Source organism: Somniosus microcephalus, chromosome 14 (assembly GCF_052327205.1).
Source record: "Somniosus microcephalus isolate GS21.2 chromosome 14, FLI_Smic_1.0, whole genome shotgun sequence".
Classification (NCBI taxonomy): Eukaryota; Metazoa; Chordata; class Chondrichthyes; order Squaliformes; family Somniosidae; genus Somniosus; species Somniosus microcephalus.
Window position 1 is genome coordinate 27544536 of NC_141000.1, and position 20763 is coordinate 27565298.

Below are 20763 nucleotides of genomic sequence, written 5' to 3' on the forward strand. Positions count from 1 at the left end.
GGAAGGAACAGCATAGAGAGGCAGTATAATCTAAATGGTACTATTTTAGGGGGTACAAGATCAGAAGGACCTGGGGATGCATATTCACAAATCTTTGACGCTGGCGGTTAAGAAAGTGTGAAGATTACTTAGCTTTGCAAATGGAGGCACTGAATACAAAAACAAGGAAGTCATGCTAAACCTTTACAAATCATAGGTTAGGCCTCAGCTGGCATATTGTGTACAATTCTGGGCACCACACTTTAGGAAGGATGTCAAGGCCCCAGAGAGGGTGCAGAGGAGGTTTACTAGGATGATACCAGGGATGAGGGACTTCAATTATGTGGAGAGATCGGAGAAGCTGGGATTGTTCAAATTAGAGCAGAGAAGGTTAAGGGGAGACCTAATGGAGGGATTCAAAATTATGAAGGGTTTTGAGAGCGCAAGTAGGGAGAAACTGTTTCTTCTGGCAAGTGGGTCGATAACCAGAGGTCATAGATTTAAAATAATTTGCAAAAGAACTAGAGCAGAAATGAGGAGACAATTTTTCACAGAGGGTTGTGACGAGCTGGAATTACAGCCTGAAAGGGTGGCGATAGCAGATTCAGTAACTTTCAAAAGGCAACTGGACACGGACTTGAAGAGGACTAATTTGCAGGGTTATGGGGATAAAGCTGGCGTGCGAGACTAAGTGGGACAGCTCGTTCAAAGAGCGGGCACAGGCACGCTGGGCTAAATGGCCTCCTTCTGTGCTGTTAGATTCTATGACCAGCTTTCTTCTTTTGAAGACCTAAAGAGTCTGCATTGAAGAGTTAAGTGCCGAGCAGCTAGACAGGCACTAGACCAATGATGTGCAACTCTTCGGATCTAAGGAATCGAACGTGATGCTCTTCACTGTACTGGCATTCTACAGCATTCCATTCAGACTTGCACTCTGATGAGATGGGGGTAGAAAGTGGCGATTCGCGTACCCTGACTATACTGCCTCTCTATGTTGTTCCTCCCAAAATGCATTACTTCACACTTATCTGCATTAAGTTGCATCTGCCTTGTATCTGTCCATTTCACCAATCGATGTCCTCCTGACGTCTGCTGCTATCCATCTTACTATTTACTACGTTGCCAAGTTTTGTATCATCTGCCAAATTCGAAATTGTACAACTAGGACTGGCAACCTACAAGACAAGGGAATCACAAGCACAAACTGTCTCATTTGATTTCTTCTCCAACTTACTTAAGTAAAAAGGAGTCGCATCCCAAGGTAGGTCACATTAAAAAAAGAGGCTCAGAATTCCTCCTCAACTGCAATTATAAAATTCTGGCCTCCAAGCTGGTTTCAATGGCCCCTGGCCTGATTCAGCCAGACCAAGCTTGCTTAAGATGATTATTTAATGTTGTACATCACTGCAACAGCACAAATACACTTTTCCTAGTGCTGTCCCAGGACAGAGAAGGTATTCAACCCGGGTAGAGTGGAAATTCATACATCCCCCTGCTCGATGGAGGTCTTTGGGAAAGCATTCAGACAATCGGCCAGAATCCTATACTTTAAGCCCTCATCCTCAAAGTGCAGAAACTACATTTCTCCCATGTGGATGGCACACAAGTTGCCCCAATGTCTGTCAGCCTCGTCCCCACTATGGCTCAGCTACAACACAAGAGATGAGGAGAGGATCACTGAAATAAGCAAGCGGTTGCCAGGAGAGCAAAACCATCTCCTTCAGCACCTTGGTGCTAAATTCCATGTCTCCTAAAAGAATTTCTTTGGACATCATCAAATTCTACACTTCCTCTGCGACATAGCGCAACCTAGGATTGAACACAAACAGACTCCACGAGAACCTTCTCTCTGAAACGCAAAATCATTCTGCGAGGAACATCTTCCATTTCTATTCTGTCCTCCCCGTCATCAGGTGACACAGAAATCCGATGTAAATCCTGAAAACATTGCCTGGGTCAGCCAGCTCCACAGTTCAGAGGTTGACCCTCATAGTTCCCACCTGCAGCAAGTAGAGAGCGAGCTGGCTCAAAATTCTCTAGCTCACCCCAGACAACCTCCTTAAATTCCACCCAAATCTGTTCGATGCATACCCATGGGATTGCAGTCATAAGGCAGCGTTGTGCAATACGTTAGCCACTAGTGGCTTATTGGGAATCCCGATGTAGATAATTACACTTACATTCCCGTCGTTGGGCATGTGGTCTCAATACTCATATTCGCAAATCGTTAACATGCAAATCTTAATGTTTTTGTACATTTGTTGGTAAAATGGCAAGACAAAAAGCAGAGTGTGCAAGTGTTTTTTTGTTTGTTGGGTGCAATTTACTTCTTTGGTTACTGAACAGTGGTAGATGTTGGTTAAGCAAATATACACGTGTGAAATACATTTACCTGAATTGTGCCGACAGCACAAGGAACACTTGCCATTGGCAGGCTCACTCATGTCTTACACCTGGCGGTAAGAAAGTGCCGCCTTCAGCTCTATCACAACCTGACACTGCCCCAGCAATTACCTGGACAAGGAACCTGTGGACCCTCCCCTAATCACAGGGAACCTGTGGACTCTCTCCCGTAATCACAGGGAACCTGTGGACTCTCTCCCCATAATCACAGGGAACCTGTGGACTCTCTCCCCATAATCACAGGGAACCTGTGGACTCTCTCCCCATAATCACAGGGAACCTGTGGACTCTCTCCCCATAATCACAGGGAACCTGTGGACTCTCTCCCCATAATCACAGGGAACCTGTGGACTCTCCCCCGTAATCACAGGGAACCTGTGGACTCTCCCCCGTAATCACAGGGAACCTGTGGACTCTCACCCGTAATCACAGGGAACCTGTGGACTCTCACCCGTAATCACAGGGAACCTGTGGACTCTCACCCGTAATCACAGGGAACCTGTGGACTCTCACCCGTAATCACAGGGAACCTGTGGACTCTCACCCGTAATCACAGGGAACCTGTGGACTCTCACCCGTAATCACAGGGAACCCGTGGACTCTCCCCCGTAATCACAGGGAACCCGTGGACTCTCTCCCCATAATCACAGGGAACCTGTGGACTCTCTCCCCATAATCACAGGGAACCTGTGGACTCTCTCCCCATCACAGGGAACCTGTGGACTCTCCCCTAATCACAGGGAACCTGTGGACTCTCTCCCCATAATCACAGGGAACCTGTGGACTCTCTCCCCATAATCACAGGGAACCTGTGGACTCTCTCCCCATAATCACAGGGAACCTGTGGACTCTCTCCCCATAATCACATGGAACCTGTGGACTCTCTCCCCATAATCACAGGGAACCTGTGGACTCTCTCCCCATAATCACAGGGAACCTGTGGACTCTCTCCCCATAATCACAGGGAACCTGTGGACTCTCTCCCCATAATCACAGGGAACCTGTGGACTCTCTCCCCATAATCACAGGGAACCTGTGGACTCTCTCCCCATAATCACAGGGAACCTGTGGACCCTCCCCCATAATCACAGGGAACCTGTGGACTCTCCCCCATAATCACAGGGAACCTGTGGACCCTCCCCCGTAATCACAGGGAACCTGTGGACACTCTCCCGTAATCACAGGGAACCTGTGGACTCTCTCCCGTAATCACAGGGAACCTGTGGACTCTCCCCCGTAATCACAGGGAACCTGTGGACTCTCCCCCGTAATCACAGGGAACCTGTGGACTCTCCCCCGTAATCACAGGGAACCTGTGGACTCTCTCCCGTAATCACAGGGAACCTGTGGACTCTCCCCCATAATCACAGGGAACCTGTGGACTCTCCCCCATAATCACAGGGAACCTGTGGACCCTCCCCCATAATCACAGGGAACCTGTGGACTCTCCCCCATAATCACAGGGAACCTGTGGACCCTCCCCCATAATCACAGGGAACCTGTGGACTCTCTCCCCATAATCACAGGGAACCTGTGGACCCTCCCCCATAATCACAGGGAACCTGTGGACTCTCTCCCCATAATCACAGGGAACCTGTGGACTCTCTCCCCATAATCACAGGGAACCTGTGGACTCTCTCCCCATAATCACAGGGAACCTGTGGACTCTCTCCCCATAATCACAGGGAACCTGTGGACTCTCCCCCATAATCACAGGGAACCTGTGGACTCTCTCCCCATAATCACAGGGAACCTGTGGACTCTCTCCCCATAATCACAGGGAACCTGTGGACTCTCCCCATAATCACAGGGAACCTGTGGACTCTCTCCCCATAATCACAGGGAACCTGTGGACTCTCTCCCCATAATCACAGGGAACCTGTGGACTCTCTCCCCATAATCACAGGGAACCTGTGGACTCTCTCCCCATAATCACAGGGAACCTGTGGACTCTCTCCCCATAATCACAGGGAACCTGTGGACTCTCCCCCATAATCACAGGGAACCTGTGGACTCTCCCCCATAATCACAGGGAACCTGTGGACTCTCCCCCATAATCACAGGGAACCTGTGGACTCTCCCCCATAATCACAGGGAACCTGTGGACTCTCCCCCATAATCACAGGGAACCTGTGGACTCTCCCCCATAATCACAGGGAACCTGTGGACTCTCCCCCATAATCACAGGGAACCTGTGGACTCTCTCCCCATAATCACAGGGAACCTGTGGACTCTCCCCATAATCACAGGGAACCTGTGGACTCTCTCCCCATAATCACAGGGAACCTGTGGACTCTCTCCCCATAATCACAGGGAACCTGTGGACTCTCTCCCCATAATCACAGGGAACCTGTGGACTCTCTCCCCATAATCACAGGGAACCTGTGGACTCTCTCCCCATAATCACAGGGAACCTGTGGACTCTCTCCCCATAATCACAGGGAACCTGTGAACTCTCCCCCAGTAATCACCCGGACACTCACAGACCCTCCTCCAGTAATCACCCGGACACTCACAGACCCTCCTCCAGTAATCACATGGAACCTGTGGATCATCTAACAAGCAGAGCAAATGATGCGCAGACTACGCCTACAGTTGGAAAATTACCAAGAAGTACAGGCTACTTCCTGCAGTCACAATCCACCAACTCCAACCTTTGCACAGCTAAAAGGATACCCTAGTCTGACATGAGTATTACCCCACTTAATCCCTCACCATTGCCAGATTCTTGGCACTGTTCTGACCTAGTGCCCAATGCGACCCCAAGTCTCCCCATTGACCTCAGCCTTCCAACAACGGATGGCTCTGACCCTGCCAACTCGTACCCGAACCCCAGTGTGAGGAATGGTAGGGGTGAAGAGGACCCTCGTCTGTAACTGCAAGTATTGTGTAACCTACAAGCCTGCAGAAAGGCAGGATTTGTGTAGTTCAATTTTCCTTGCTTCAATAGTTTATAAATGGAGCCAAATCATCCAATGTTTTTGATTATTCAGCTCCTGTGTACTACTATAAAAAGCTGCGTCACACTGAACTTAGTCCTGCGGTGATAGAACAGTATAGAATATCCAAGACTCCAAATTGCAAAGCCCCCATTGCTGATTTAAAAGACCGAGGTAGTTGACACCCGCAGTATTACCCATTGTTAATTTTTAAGATCCAGATTATCATTATCTTTCTCTTTGATAACAATGTTTGCCGAGTTGTCCTCAAATGAACAATTAATCTGTGTACTGCTCACTTGGTTTTCAAGTCCTGAATCAGCATACTGGTGCACTGGGATGTACCTTCAGCTATAAAGATACCAGAGATGACAATTATTCATACAGAAGGTCAATGACTTTCTGTAACTGCTTAACAACAACAACTTATATTTATATAGCTCCTTTAATGTAGTAAAACATTCCAAGGCACTTCACAGGAGTATTATAAGACAAGAATTTGACACCGAGCCACATAAGGAGAAATTAGGGCAGATGACCAAAAGCTTGGTCAGAGGTAGATTTTAAGGAGTGTCTTAAAGGAGGAAAGGCGGAGAGGTTTAGGCAGAGAATTCCAGAGCTTAGGGTCTAGGCAACTGATGGCACCGCCACCAATGGGTAAGCGATTATAATCGGGGATGCTCAAGAGGGTAGAATTAGAGGAGCGCAGATATCTCGGGGTGGGGGGTTGTGGGGCTGGAGGAGATTACAGAGATAGGGAGGGGCGAGGCCATGGAGGGATTTGAAAACAAGGATGAGAATTTTGAAATTGAGGCATTGCTTAACCGGGAGCCAATGTAGGTCAGTGAGCACAGGGGTGATGGGTGAACGGGACTTGGTGCGAGTTAGGACATGGGCAGCCGAGTTTTGGATGACCTCATGTTTAGGTAGGGTAAAATGTGGGAGGCCAGCCAGGAGTGCATTGGAATAGTCAAGTCTAGAGGTAACAAAGGCATGGAGGAGGGTTTTAGCAGCAGATAAGCTGAGGCTGGGGTGGAGACAGGCGATGTTACGGAGGTGGAAATAGGCAGTCTTTGTTATGCTGCAGATATGTGGTCGGAAGCTCATTTCAGGGTCAAATATGACACCAAGGTTGTGAACAGTGTGGTTCAGCCTCAGACAGATGCTAGGGAGAGGGATGGAGTCGGTGGCTAAGGAACGGAGTTTGTGGCAGGGACCGAAAGCGATGACTTCGGTCTTCCCAATATTTAATTGGAGATCATTTCTGCTCATCCAGTACTGGATGTCGGACAAGCAGTGTGACAATTTAGATACCATGGAGGGGTCAAGAGAAGTGGTGGTGAGGTAGAGCTGGGTGTCGTCAGCGTACATGTGGAAACTGACGCTGTGTTTTCCGATGACGTTGCCGAGGGCAACATGCAGATGAGAAATAAGAGGGGGCCTAGGATAGATCCTTGAGGAACACCAGAGGTAACGGTGCGGGAGCGGGAAGAGAAGCCATTGCAGCTGATTCTCTGGCTACAATTGGATAGATAAGAATGGAACCAGGCGAGTGCAGTCCCACCCAGCTGGATGACGGTGGAGAAGGATGGAGTGGTCAACCATGTCAAAGGCTGCAGACAAGTCGAGAAGGATGAGGAGGGATAGTTTACCATTGTTGCAGTCACAAAGGATGTAATTTGTGACTTTGATGAGAGCTGTTTCAGTACTGTGGCAGGGGCAGAAATCTGATTGGAGGGATTCAAACATGGAGTTACGGGAAAGATGGGCACGGATTTGGGAGGGGACAGCATGTTCAAGGACTATGGAGAGGAAAGGGAGGTTGGAGATGGGGCGGTAGTCTTCAAGGACGGAGGGGTCAAGGGTTGTTTTTTTGAGGAGAGGGGTGATGATGTCAGATTTGAAGGAGAGGGGGACAGTACCCGAGGCGAGAGAACTGTTAACAATGTCAGCTAACATGGGAGCCAGGGAAGGAAGTTGTGTGGTCAGCAGTTTGGTGGGAATAGGGTCGAGGAAGCAGGAAGTGGGTCTCATGGACAAGATGAGCGCAGAGAGGTCATGAGAGGAGAGCGGAGAGAAACTGGAGAAAGATGTGAGTTCAGGGCTAGGGTGGGGGGGGGGGGGGGCGGGGGAGGTGGAATCTTAGAGGAAGTTTGGCCCGGTGGGCTAGGGGAAGGAAGGGAAGTGGCAGAGGCAGCTGAATGAATGGTCTCAATCTTAGAGACAAAGAAGTCCATGAGCTCCTTGCACTTGAGGTGAGGGCGGAGGAGACAGGGGAAAGGGGCGGAGGAGACAGGGGAGAGGGGCGGAGGAGACAGGGGAGAGGGGCTTAAGAAGACAGCTAGCAATAGAGAATAGAAGCCGGGGGTTATCTTTGCATTCCAGAATGATTCTGGAATAGTGAGCACTTTTGGCAGACGGGCGTAGGACCCGATAATGCTTCATGTGGTCCAGCCAGATCTGGCGCTGAACGGTTAAACCAGCTGTCCGCCATATCCGTTCAAGTATGCGTCCCTTGGTCTTAAGGAAGTGAAGATGAGGGCCGCACCAGGGGAACGGCCAGGGTGAGAGAGAGAGATAGTAATGGGAACTAGGGCATCAAAGGTGGCGGTGAGGGTGTATTGAGCAGATCAGTATCTGCAGAAATGTCGTGGTGAATGGAGGGCCAAAGGCTGGACAGTTGGGATTTCCTAAGTGCAGTTGTAGGAGAGTTGGGAAAGAGTTTTTTCCCCCCAAAGGTGGACACAGAAGGAAGTAGGGTGGGGTGAAGGGGGATGTGGGTGGAGAGCGACACAAGGAAGTGGTCAGAGATGGCCTTATCAGCGATTGACACGTTGGGAGTAGCGTGGCCACGAGAGATGGCAAGGTCAACTCAGTCCAGGAGTTAGTATAATGAATTCTATTGTGGAATTACAACTTCCCAATTTCCTTTCTAATACTTGATTCTGATATGTTGCATCTTCTAAGCAGAACAAACCAGCTGCTCACTGCAGGTACTATTCAAAATGACCAATATTTTCTTAAGTGCATGCTGAGGAGGAGTTGATGTCCTACATATGTTTATTCATTCTCTGAATGTTGGGTCCATCAACAAGCAAAAGTCCTAGCTCTTACTTGACAGTTACAGATACACTGGAGTGAGCCTTTGACTTAATGGTAGTATTCCCACCAGAGTCAGAAGGTGAACAGTTCAAGCCCCACTCCAGACAGTCCTGGCGAGTGGAGACTAGAACATGATCTCTAAATACAATATTTGTTATCCGGCGAGGTCCTCGCGTCTGCATGGAGCGACCACTGGCTCAGTGATAGCATTCCCAGAAGGGTTGGGTTCGGGCCGACAGTCCCAGCAAGCAGAGACCTTTGGACATCTGGATATATGCCCTCACCAGCCTCCCCGCCACCCCCCCCCCCACATTGTAAAATGTAGGTGGGGCTCTATAGCCTTGGTTGCAGCCCACCCAGGAGAAGATAAAAACCCGCGAGGATGGCAACGGGAAACCACCTCAGTTACGCTTCCCTGGCTCAAGAATCTCAAGTATGAGGCGTGAGTCAGCACCTGCCCGAGGGTACAACACAACGGACTGACGGACAGGCAGATACGCCATGCATGTGGTGATCCGGTGTTGTACCAGGATAGCTAAACTTCACAGAATCACAGAAACCCCACAGTGCAGATAGAGGCCATTTCGGCCCATCGAGCCTGCACCGACACAGATCCCACCCGATCCCCGTAACCCCTACACCAACACATATCCCACTCTATCCCCGTAACCCCACGTATTTAATCCCCCTAACACTAAGGGTCAATTTATCATAGCCAATCAACCTAACCCGCATATCTTTGGGCTGTGGGAGGAAACCGGAGCACCCGGAGAAAACCCACGCAAACATGGGGAGAATGTGCAAACTCCACACAGACAGTCACCCGAGGCCGGATTTGAACCCGGGTCCCTGGCGCTGTGAGGCAACAGTGCTAACCACTATGCCACCGTGCTGCCCTTGCTGGCGATCATGCCACATCACATTTTCCAAAAAGGAGAGAGTAGGCGGCAGGAAGTCGGCCAATCATTCCCACTGTTCCAATTTGGGGACATGCCACAGCAGAGAGAGCAAGGAAGCTCAATGTGAGAAATCGAGAGCATCTGAAATTAAGAAAAAGGCCGGAGCAGGATATGGAAACACAATGGAGGGCGAGGGGGAAAGGGAGAAGCAGAAAGCTACCCGTGAGAAAATGTTGAAAAATTTTAATAGCATTATTCTCATGCTGCTCTATTTTTAACGCGTTGCTAAAGATACTAAACCATTCCTGCTGGTCTCAACAAGATCCTGACTTCTGCATTCCTGTTGTCTGTGCCTAGGTCACTGGATAACTTGAGAATCTTCCAGCTTTTTTTAAATAAACTGTATGCGTCAATGCCTACTTTCAGACTCAAATGAAGGCATGAAGCCACCCAAAATCCATACATCACAACAATTAGTCATTCTGTAACTTGTCATCAATGCAACCCAGCCCCTCATTTTACTGTAAATCATCAACAAATGAGGCCCTTATAAAAAATGTCTCTCAAGCAACAAGGGTAGTCCAAAGTAGACAAACAGAAAGTAACTAAACACAGTTTAATTTATGCGGTTTCCCACAACACATTCAAAGGCACTGTGAGATTGAAGGCTTCATTTGGGTTTAAAAGTAGACATTTGGCATTGACATAAAGGGAGCTGGAGGCCTCTCGAGTTATCTAGAGACCGGTCAGGACAAAAATCTCAGTGCAAATTACAGTAATTTTCCACACCATCCTATTCACAACACAAGCTTACAGTGCTTGGACTTCTAGTCAGGCATAGCCTGGCGTGATGTAAAGCAAAACTGAAAGGTTTACTATGCACATAAATGCACAGCAAGCATTGGGCTGGCTCAGGCACAGAACTGCTTTTGCACTATAAATTAAATTTGGTACTGTGAGAAACGATGCAGCCAGAGTGCGAGGAAGGAGGAGAAACAGGTGGGCATTTGGTGGCTTTGGTGTTTTTATTTGCACTCCTTTAAAGAAGGGACCGATTTGAATTTATGTAGAGCCTTTCACCACCTCCGGATGTCCCAAAGCATGTTACAGCCAATGACTAACACAGAAACAAGCCATTTGGCACAACTGGTCCAGGTCAGTGTTTACCCTCTATGGCCTTAAAAAATGGCCTTATCTACCGGAGGTGCTGCCTTTAATGTCCCGTGAACCTGTACTGCCAAATCCCTATGCTCTTCCACAGCAGCGAGCCTACTTCAGTCCAGAGTATAACTCCTGCTTTTAATTTTGTTTTACCAAAATGCATCACTTCACACTTACCGACATTGAATTCCATCTGCTATTCTTCAGTCCATTCCCCCATCTCATCTATACCACCTATACTTGCAACCACTGAAAAACTGCCCTCAACTCCTACTCTGTTTTCATTCTTCTATCCAATTTTTAATCCAGTTTGCTGTCCTCCCTCTAATTCCCCATTCCTTAATCTTCTCTAATAATTCCTTGTGTGGTACCTTGTCAAAGGCTTTCCTAAAGTCCGTGCACACTAAATATTACTATGACTAAATTCCAATCTGTTTGCTCAGCAGCGACGACGGGGCAGAATGAATTCACTCCATTGTTGTCAGTTCTGAACTGGCCTGGCCACAAGTATGCTACATCCACTCCATTTCTCCATCTACCATATCTGTTTTCTCCTCAAGGAATTCTGAGGTTTCTGAAGCATGATTGTTCCTTTTCAAATCTGTGCTGGCTACTTCTACTTTCTATTTATCTAGATACCTGGTAATTTCATCCTTAAAAGACTCTAAATTGTTCCCCAACCACAGGTGTTAAACTAACTGGCCTGTAACCACCCAGAATCCACTCTATCTTCCTTTTTATAAATGGGTACTGCATTGTCCACTCTCCAGTCCTCTGGCACACATCCACACTCAGTAGAGCCCTGAAATATAATTTCTAGGGACTCCACTATTTCCTTCGCCATATCCCTTCGAATCGGAGGATATATAGATTTTTTTATTCGTTCATTGGGATGTGGGCATCGCTGGCAAGGCCAGCATTTATTGCTCATCCCTAGTTGCCCTTGAGAAGGTAGTGGTGAGCCACCTTCTTGAACCACTGCAGTAAAGGTACTCCCACAGTGCTGTTAGGGAGGGAATTCCAGGATTTTGACCCAGCGACAATGAAGGAACAGTGATATATTTCCAAGTCAGGATGGTGTGTGACTTGGAGGGGAACTTGCAGGTGGTGATGTTCCCATATGCCTGCTGCCCTTGTCCTTCTAGGTGGAAGAGGTCGCTGGTTTGAGAGATGCTGTTGAAGCCTTGGCGAGTTACTGCAGTGCATCTTGTAGATGGTACACACTGCAGCCACGGTACGCTGGTGGTGGAGGGAGTGAATGTTTAAGGTGGTGGATGGGGTGCCAATCAAACGGGCTCTGGCTTTTTGTCTTCCTTTAGCCTGACTAACTTATCTAAAAATGTTTTTAATCCATCATGATATCGTTCATCTTACACTCAACCACTGTCAGATATCCTTCTCTTTAGTAAAGGCCGATGCAAAGAAAGTATTAAATAGCTCAGCCATTTTTTTTTATCATCGTCTACAAATTGACACCCCTCACCTCTCAGGGCTCCCACTTCATTTTGTGACCATTGTTATGTTGTAGGCAGCCAATTTGCACACAGCAAGGTCCCAACGAACAGCAGAGAGATAAATGACCAGATAGTCCATTTTAATGATGCTTGATGCTCCCCTGTGAATAGTGCAATCTTTTACATCCTCCTGAGCAGGCAGACAGAGAATTGGTTTAAGATATCAACTGAAGAGCAACACCTCTGACAGTGCAGCACTCCCTCAGTCCTACACCTGATCGTCAGCCAAGACAATGGAGTAGGGCTTGAACCCACACCCTTCATACTCAGTGCCGAGTGCTGCCATGGAGCCAAGCTGAGACTTAAAATTCCAGCACTGGTCATTAAGCTGTGGTCAGTGAGGGTCAGAGAATTGGGCCGACAGTATTATCGCCCTATCGATCACTCACATTCACATCCGCTGTGGCTCCATGCCAGCAGAGGAGCTTCAGGTATGACCCTTTATACCCGTATTGTGCAACAGAAACCGCCGACTAGCCACAGGCATTTTAGCCACATGCACTTATGTTAGTAGAAAATGCCTTTAACACAACACAGGTAAACGTACTTCACATGCGTATTTACTTAACAAACATCTACCACCATGTGGTCTTTCTCTTTCACCAAAGTTTGGAATTCTGGCATGATTTTATCAGACAGCACATCTCGGAGCAGCTTCGAGGTTTTTGTCCAGCAGTTGCAGAACAGAGGAGTGATTGCTGAGAATGCTGCTGCTCTCCACCCAGATACCCCACCCCCGGCTCTCCACCCAGACCCTCCCCCGCTCTCCCCCCAGATACCCCACCCCCGGCTCTCCACCCAGACCACCTTCCCCCACCCCCCGCTCTCCCCCCAGACCCTCCCCCGCTCTCCCCCAGACCCTCCCCCGCTCTCCACTCAGACCCTCCCCCGCTCTCCACTCAGACCCTCCCCCGCTCTCCACTCAGACCCTCCCCCGCTCTCCACTCAGACCCTCCCCCGCTCCTCCCTTCCTCCACAATGCGGTTGGATGCTGCTCGCCCATTGCCCTGTTGGAGCTGCTCGTTATTGGTTGGGCTGGCTTAGAGCTGTTATTCTGATTGATTGAGCTGCCCATGATGACAGCTCCCGTCTCTACACAATGTTGCTAATGTTTCCATGGTGAAGTCCAGCATTTTCTCCAGTGTTAGCCACCATCTTAGCAGGTAACCAATACACAATAACCAAGGAAGTAAAACACAACAATCGAAGAACACTCGCACACTCTGCCTTGTGTCTTACTGTTTCACCAACAAACACATAAAAAGGTTAACGTTCACAAGCACACTCCGTGGTAATATAGTGTTGAGATCACAGGCCCAACGACGGGGTCGATTACTCATTGTTTATTTACTGATCAGAAATGCAATTAGCCACAGCTGGATTCCCAATTGGCTAATGCACTGCTTTATACCTTATTCCACCCAAGGGAACAATCTGCATATTAATAAATAATTGTGGAAGAGGTACTAACCTTCAGTTGCTTCTTGTTTATTTCTAATCAACGTGCTGGACTGCACGCCTCCACCTACAGAGAGATTGGTGCTCTTCAGCGCTTTGACGGTCTGCTCAGCCTATTTACAGCAAGAGACACGAGCAATGAAAAGATCTTGTTGCTCCACAAATTACAGCGCGGGTTGACCCAGAGGCCAAGTGGGTGAAAGTGCTCAATTAAACTCTCCATGGTCACTGACTCAATTAAAAAGAAATGACTTGCATTTATATAGCACCTTTCATGACCTCAGGACGTCCCAAAGCTTTTTACAACCAATGAAGTACTTTTGAAGTGTAGTCACTGTTGCAGCAATGAGTTAAATGGCCAGATGATCAGGGGCTTTTTTTTTTTTTTTTTTAAAAAGGTGTTGGTTGAAGGATAAATGTTACCCAGGACACTGGGGATAACTCCCCAGCTCTTCTTCAAAATAGTGCCATGGGATCTTTTACGATCACCCGAGAGAGCAGACGGAGCCTCGGTTGAACATCTCATACGAAAGAGGGCACCTCCAACAGTGCAGCACTCCCTCAGTACTGCACTGGAGTGCCAGCCTAGATTGTGTGCTCAAATCCCTGGAGTGACTGGAACCCACAACCTTCGGCCTCAGACGTTAGAGCCACGGCTGACACCTGATTAATTAAAAATCAGCTTCATTAAAATTATAGTCAGTAAGCTGAAAGACTTACTAGTACATAAAAGGATTCTTACCATTTAAACTCTTCCAATCTACCACTAATACTGTAGTTGAATAGATGTTACATCAAAATGATTCATATTATGTCCGTGTATAATTGAGACACGGACTGCAGGAGTTGATTATAACAAGTCTTTACTGAATGGAGACAACCTGGAAACTGAAACTACAGAAGCCTGCTAGGGCCTTTTATACAGGGGTGGTCACTGCCGCTACTGCAGTCTGAGACCAGTTATTTCCTTAAAGGTACATACACAACAATTCACAGCACTTTTTACACACTTTTTATAACAGTAACTCATATAGGCAAACATGATAATTAAAACTAATCTCGGCAGACTCAAGTCCAATACTGCGCAAGAATATACCAAAATCATTCCTCCATTTTGTTCAATCAGGTCTCTATTCTCTAATGATACTAAGGGAATCAAAGGATATGGGGATAGAGCGGGAAGGTGGAGTTGCGATAGAAGATCAGCCTTGATCTTACTGAATGACGGAGCAGGCTTGATGGACCGAATGGCCTACTCCTGCTCCTATTTCTTATGTTCTTAATGTAAACCCAGTGGACAGGATACCGTCAATACATTTCCAACAAACTCGATCAACTGCACCATGAACCTTAAGGGAATCACAAACCATATAGGACATTAATATTAAAACATAATTTTCAAAAATAAACAAATTCCTAAAGTCGGTGATTTTCCGATATGTGCTGCCAACCAGCGAGATTCCTCACCGCTGGCCATATCCTCTGAGAATCGGCTCCAAAGTACTTGCCGTGAACTTCAACTGTGGCGGTGCGGGGGCAATATCGGATCGGCCGGCTGTTATACACATCGCCTGATTCCATTGAAATCAATGGAAAGCAAAATCTGTCAGAGCACTAAATGTGGAGGGGGGAGGGCGGGGGTCGATCGGTTTCTCGGCCCCACCAAAAGTCAAACGTTCTGGTGTCAAGTCTGTCAAAAGTGCTGCATGTTACCATTTTTATCGAAAATAAAAATTTATAATTACCTTCTTCTTTAGCCACACGAGGGTTTTCTTTCTATTATACTTATAAAACTTCCGATTACCAATTTCTGGTGAAATAAAGAAAACAAGACCGTAAATGAAACGTTAACCAAGTATCAGGATTAGTAGAAGACACTTGAAAGTATGAAAGGCAGATCAATGCTGGAAATAGAAGCCATTCCCACTGACTAAAATCAGGCAGGTTGAGGGTAACACTTGCTCCACTCAGTCCAGGCCTCAATACTAACAGGTATCTGCTTGTGTCCAGCACCCACATAGTGCTTGTGGTCACATGGAGTAACTGGCCATCGACAGATAGTTCCTTCCCATGTGTCACTCTCTCCATGTCTCTGCCTTGCTGTTTGATATCAGCATTCAGATTTTCCCTCCCTCTCAGTACCAGAGACATCATCAGAAGGCTGGGTTGTCCCAGTATCCATAGTGAAAGTGATAGGGTTCCATAAGCTATAAAAACAGCCAGGTAGGTGTTGGTAAAAGAAAATGGTTCCACATCATTGTCTACAGTTCCAATACAATTAGAAGAACTTGCATTTATATAGCACCTTTCACGACCTTAGGATGCCCCAAAGTACTTTACAGCCAATGAAATACTTTTGAAGTGTAGTCACTGTTGTAATGTAGAAAATGCGGCAGCCAATTTGTGCACAGCAAGGTCCCACAAACAGCGATGTGATAATGACTATACAATCTGTTTTTTTAGTGATGCTGGTAGAAGGATGAATTTTGGTCAGGACACCGGGAAGAACTCCCTGGTCTTCTTCGAAATAGTGCCAGGGAATATTTTACATCAACCCGAGAGGGCAGACAGGGCCTCGGTTCAATGTCTCATCTAAAAGACGGCACCTCCAACAGTGCAGCACTCCCTCAGTACTGCACTGAAGTGTCAGCTTAGGTTAAGTGCTCACGTCTCTGGCGTGGGGCTTGACTCAGAGGCGAGAGCGCAACCATTAAGCCACGGCTGGCAGCTCAAACAGGGCTTCCTGTTACGGCATCACACCACACCCCCCCAACTGCATGACTATCTGGACTTGAATCACAAACACTAGAGCTGAACCCAGTCATGCTTTGAGGGGCCGCAGCACCTTGATGGCACTGAACTGGAGGCTTCAGCAATTTACAACCCTCACAACCAAGGGACTTTCAACCCATGACCAAAGGGAGTTGGATTCAAATCCAGGTCCCATCAGTTATAATCTACCAGGCAACCCAGTCCCAGAGATATACCCTTCACTGATCTTGCAGCAAAGCTTAACAAATGCAGCATTGGAACCGGGGAAGAGCTGACACTTCCCAATACAAATAAAGTTCTGACGCTGCGTGTATAAGGCGAGAGGGAGCGGCTTAGGAATTCACAAGCAGTTCTTGGTTTCTGACGCTGTACCTTTTTCATCAGTGACATGATGGAGTGATCGCAAAGTCCTCGGACAATTCACTATGCTGACGCATCCGGGAAAATCTTCGTCCTTTATTACCTGATCCACTGGCTGAAACTTTCCTTGCTGGGAAAAGGAGAAGTTTTAAAAAGCTACAGATGACAAAATTACTAAGCAAATCAGCAATTTTGGCAAGAAATTAACAGATGTGGGCTTTGAATTTCGACCAATTGTGAAACAGTATGTGCGTTCTACAAGTAATTTTTGGTATTGGAGATTTCATTTTCTGCATTATTTTAGATCAGTGTAGTTTCTCGCAGATGGTGAAATAATCTAGTGCAGGGGGTCTCCCAGCCTTCAGTCTTTCTGAGCTGCATAGGTATGTATCATGGAGCCTTGGGGGAGGGGGCACATATTAACTATATATCCCCTTTCCCATTGATTTGTATATATCTCAAGATGTTGATACCAACAGGTCTTGCTGTTCTGATCTAGGGTTTATCCAACAATGAAGCATAGGAATAGGAATAGGCCATTCAGCCCCTCATGCCCTTACACTTGAGTATTCCCTTGAGTATAGAAGATTAAGGGGTGATCTAATTGAGGTGTCTAAGATGATTAAAGGAGTTGATAGGGTAGGTAGATAGAGTGAAACTAGTTCCTCTTATTGAGGTGTCCAGAACAAGGGGGCATAACCTTAAAATTAGAACCAGGCGGTTCAGGGGTGATGTCAGGAAACACTTCTTCACACAAAGGGTAGCGCAAATCTGGAACTCTCTCCCCCAAAAAAGCTGTTGAGGTTGGGGGTCAATTGAAAATTTCCAAACTAAGATGGATAGATTTTTGTTATGCAAGGGATAGGGGACCATGGTGGGTAAATGGAGTTGAGGTACAGATCAGCTATGATCTAATTGAATGGTGGAACGGGCTCAGGGGAACTAAATATTCCAGGATACTTAACTTCTAGAAGAAATAGGCAAAATGGAAAAGGAGGAGGGGTAGCCCTGATAATAAAGGATGGGATAAAGACAGTAGAGAGAAAGGATCTTAGCGCCGAAAATCAAGAAGTAGAATCCGTTTGGGTGGAGCTAAGAAACAGCAAGGGGCAGAAAACATTGGTGGGAGTTGTTCATAGGCCCCCAAACAGTAGTTGTAATGTAGGGCAGAGTATAAATCAGGAAATTAGAGGCACATGTAACAAGGGTAATACAGTAATCATGGGGGACTTTAATCTACATATAGACTGGGCAAACCAAATTTGCAGTAATAGTGTGGAGGACAAATTCATGAAATGTATGCAAGATAGTTTCCTAGATCAGTATGTTGAGGAACCAACTAGGGAACAGGCTATTTTAGATCTGCTATTGTGCAATGAGAAAGGGTTAATTAATAACCTTGTAGTAAAGGGGTCTTTAGGGAAGAGTGACCATAATATGATAGAATTTTATATTGAATTTGAAAGTGATTTAGTTAACTCTGAAACTAGGGTCTTAAATCTAAACAAAGCAAACTACGTAGGTATGAGGGGCGAGTTGGCCAAGGTAGATTGAGAAACTACATTAAAAGGTATGAAGGTAAACAAGCAATGGTTAGCATTTAAAGAATGAATACATAATTTACAACAAATATACATTCCTTTCAGGCACAAAAACCCCACAGGAAAAGTAGTGCAACCGTGGCTAACAAAAGAAGTTAAAGATAGTATTAGATCAAAGGAAGAGGCTTATAATGTTGCCAAAAAGAGCAGTAAGCCTGAGGATTGGGCGGATTTTGGAATTCAGCAAAGGAGGACCAAGAAATTGATAAAGAAAGGGAAAATAGAATATGAGAGTAAACTAGCAAGAGACATAAAAAGACTGTAAAAGCTTCTATAGGTGTGTAAAAAGGAAAAGATTAGCAAAAGTAAATGTGGGTCCCTTACAGGCTGAGGCAGGAGAAATTATAATGGGGAATAAGGAAATGGCAGAGAAATTAAACAAATAATTTGTGTCTGTCTTCACGGAAGAAGATGCAAAAAACTTCCCGGAAATAGTGGAAAAACAAGGCTCTAGCGAGAACGAGGAACTGAAAGAAATTAGTATTAGTAAAAAAAAATAGTACTGGAGAAATGAATGGGACTTGAAAGCCGATAAATCCGGTGGACCTGATGGCCTACATACTAGGGTTTTGAAAGAGGTGGCTATAGAGATAGTGGATGCATTGGTTGTCATTTTTCAAAATTCCATAGATTCTGGAACAGTTTCTGTAGATTGGAAGGTAGCAAATGTAACCCCACTATTTAAGAAAGGAGGGAAGAGAGAAAATGGGGACCTACAGGTGAGTTAGCACGACATCAATAGTAGGGAAAATGCTAGAACCTATTATTAAGGATGTGCTAACAGGGCACTTAGAAAATAATAATAGGATTGGGCAGAGTCAACACGGATTTATGAAAGGGAAATAGTGTTTGACAAATCTGTTAGAATTTTTTGAGATTGCAACTAGCAGAATAGATAAGGGAACCAGTGTATTTGCATTTTCAGAATTCGATATGGTGCCACACAAGAGGTTATTAAACAAAAATAGGGCTCATGGGATTGGGGGTAATATACCAGCATGGATTGAGGATTGGTTAACGGACAGAAAACAGAGAGTAGGAATAAATGGGTAATTTTCGGGTTGGCAGGCTGTAACTAGTGGGGTACCGCAAGGATCAGTGCTTGGGCCTCAGCTATTCACAATCTACATCAACGATTTGGATGAGGAGACCAAATGTAATATATCCAAGTTTGCTGATGATACAAAGCTGGGTAGGAATGTAAGTTGTGAGGAGGATGCAAGGAGGCTTCAAGGGGATATAGACAGGCTAAATGTGTGGGCAAGAACATGGCAAATGGAATATAATGTGGATGGAGAAATGTGAAGTTATCCACTTTGGTAGGAAAAATAGAAAAGCAGAGTATTTTTTAAATGGAGAGAGATTGGGAAATGTTGGTGTTCAGAGGGACCTGGGTGTCCTTGTACACTAATCACTGAAAGTTAACATGCAGGTACAGCAAGTAATTAGGAAAGCAAATGGTATGTTGGCCTTTATTACAAGAGGATTTGAGTATAAGAGTAAAGATGTCTTCCTGCAATTATATAGGGCCCTGGTGAGACCACACCTGGAGTATTGTGTACAGTTTTCGTCTCCTTACCTAAGGAAGGATATACTTGCCATAGAGGGAGTGCAACGAAGGTTCACCAGACTGGTTCCTGGGATGGGGGGATTGTCCTATGATGAGAGATTGAGTAGACTAGGCCTATATTCTCTGGAGTTTAGAAGAATGAGATCTCATTGAAATATACAAAATTCTTACAGGGCTTGACAGGGTAGATGCAGGGAGGATGTTTCCCCTGGCTGTGGAGTCTAGCACCAGGGGTCACAATTTCAGAATAAGGGGTCGGCCATTTAAGACTGAGATGGGGAAAAATTTCTTCACTCACAGAGGGGTGAATCTTTGGAATTCTCTACCCCAGAGGGCTGTGGAGCCTCGGTCATGCAGTATATTCAAGACAGAGAGCGATAGATTTTTGAATATTAAGGGAATCAAGGGATATGGGGATAGTGCAGGAAAGTGGAGATGAGGCCAAAGATCAGCCATGATCTTATTGAATGGCGGAGCAGGTTCGAAGGCTCAAATGGCCTACTCCTGCTCCTATTTCTTATGTTCTTATTAATGGTCTACTCAGAGTCATAGAGCACAGAAAGAGGCCATTCGGCCCATCGTGTTCACGCCAGCCATCAAGCCCTGTCTATTCTAATCCCATTTTCCAGCACTTGGTCCATAGCCTTATATGCTATGATGTTTCAAGTGTTCATCTAAATGCTTCTTGAATGTTGTGAGGGTTCCTGCCTCTACCACCCTTTCAGGCAGTGAGTTCCAGATTCCAACCACCCTCTGGGTGAAAAAGTTTTTCCTCAAATCCCCTCTAAACCTCCTGCCCCTTATCTTGAAACTATGCCCCCTGGTTATTGACCCCTCTACTAAGGGGAAAAGTTACTTTCTATCTACCCTATCTATGCCCCTCATAATTTTGTACAACTCAATCAGGTCCCCTCTCAACCTTCTCTGCTCCAAGGAAAACAACCAGCCTGTTCAGTCTCTCTTCATAGCTGAAGCGCTCCAGCCCAGGTAACATCCTGGTGAATC

The 20763-nt window shown here is 46.3% G+C and overlaps 1 protein-coding gene across 4 annotated transcripts in view; it reads right to left on the bottom strand.

Moving 5' to 3' along the window:
* The window catches only part of rnaseh2b (ribonuclease H2, subunit B), a 63797-nt gene that overhangs the window by 22204 nt on the left and 20830 nt on the right, over window positions 1-20763 (bottom strand). For all 4 annotated transcript variants that reach the window (XM_086006394.1, XM_086006392.1, XM_086006391.1 and 1 more), the window contains 3 exons: window positions 16600-16717; window positions 15201-15265; window positions 13469-13568 (listed from right to left, as the gene is read on the bottom strand). In XM_086006394.1, the coding sequence (XP_085862520.1) occupies window positions 13469-13568; window positions 15201-15265; window positions 16600-16717 (283 nt within the window). The remainder of the gene's footprint in view (window positions 1-13468; window positions 13569-15200; window positions 15266-16599; window positions 16718-20763) is intronic.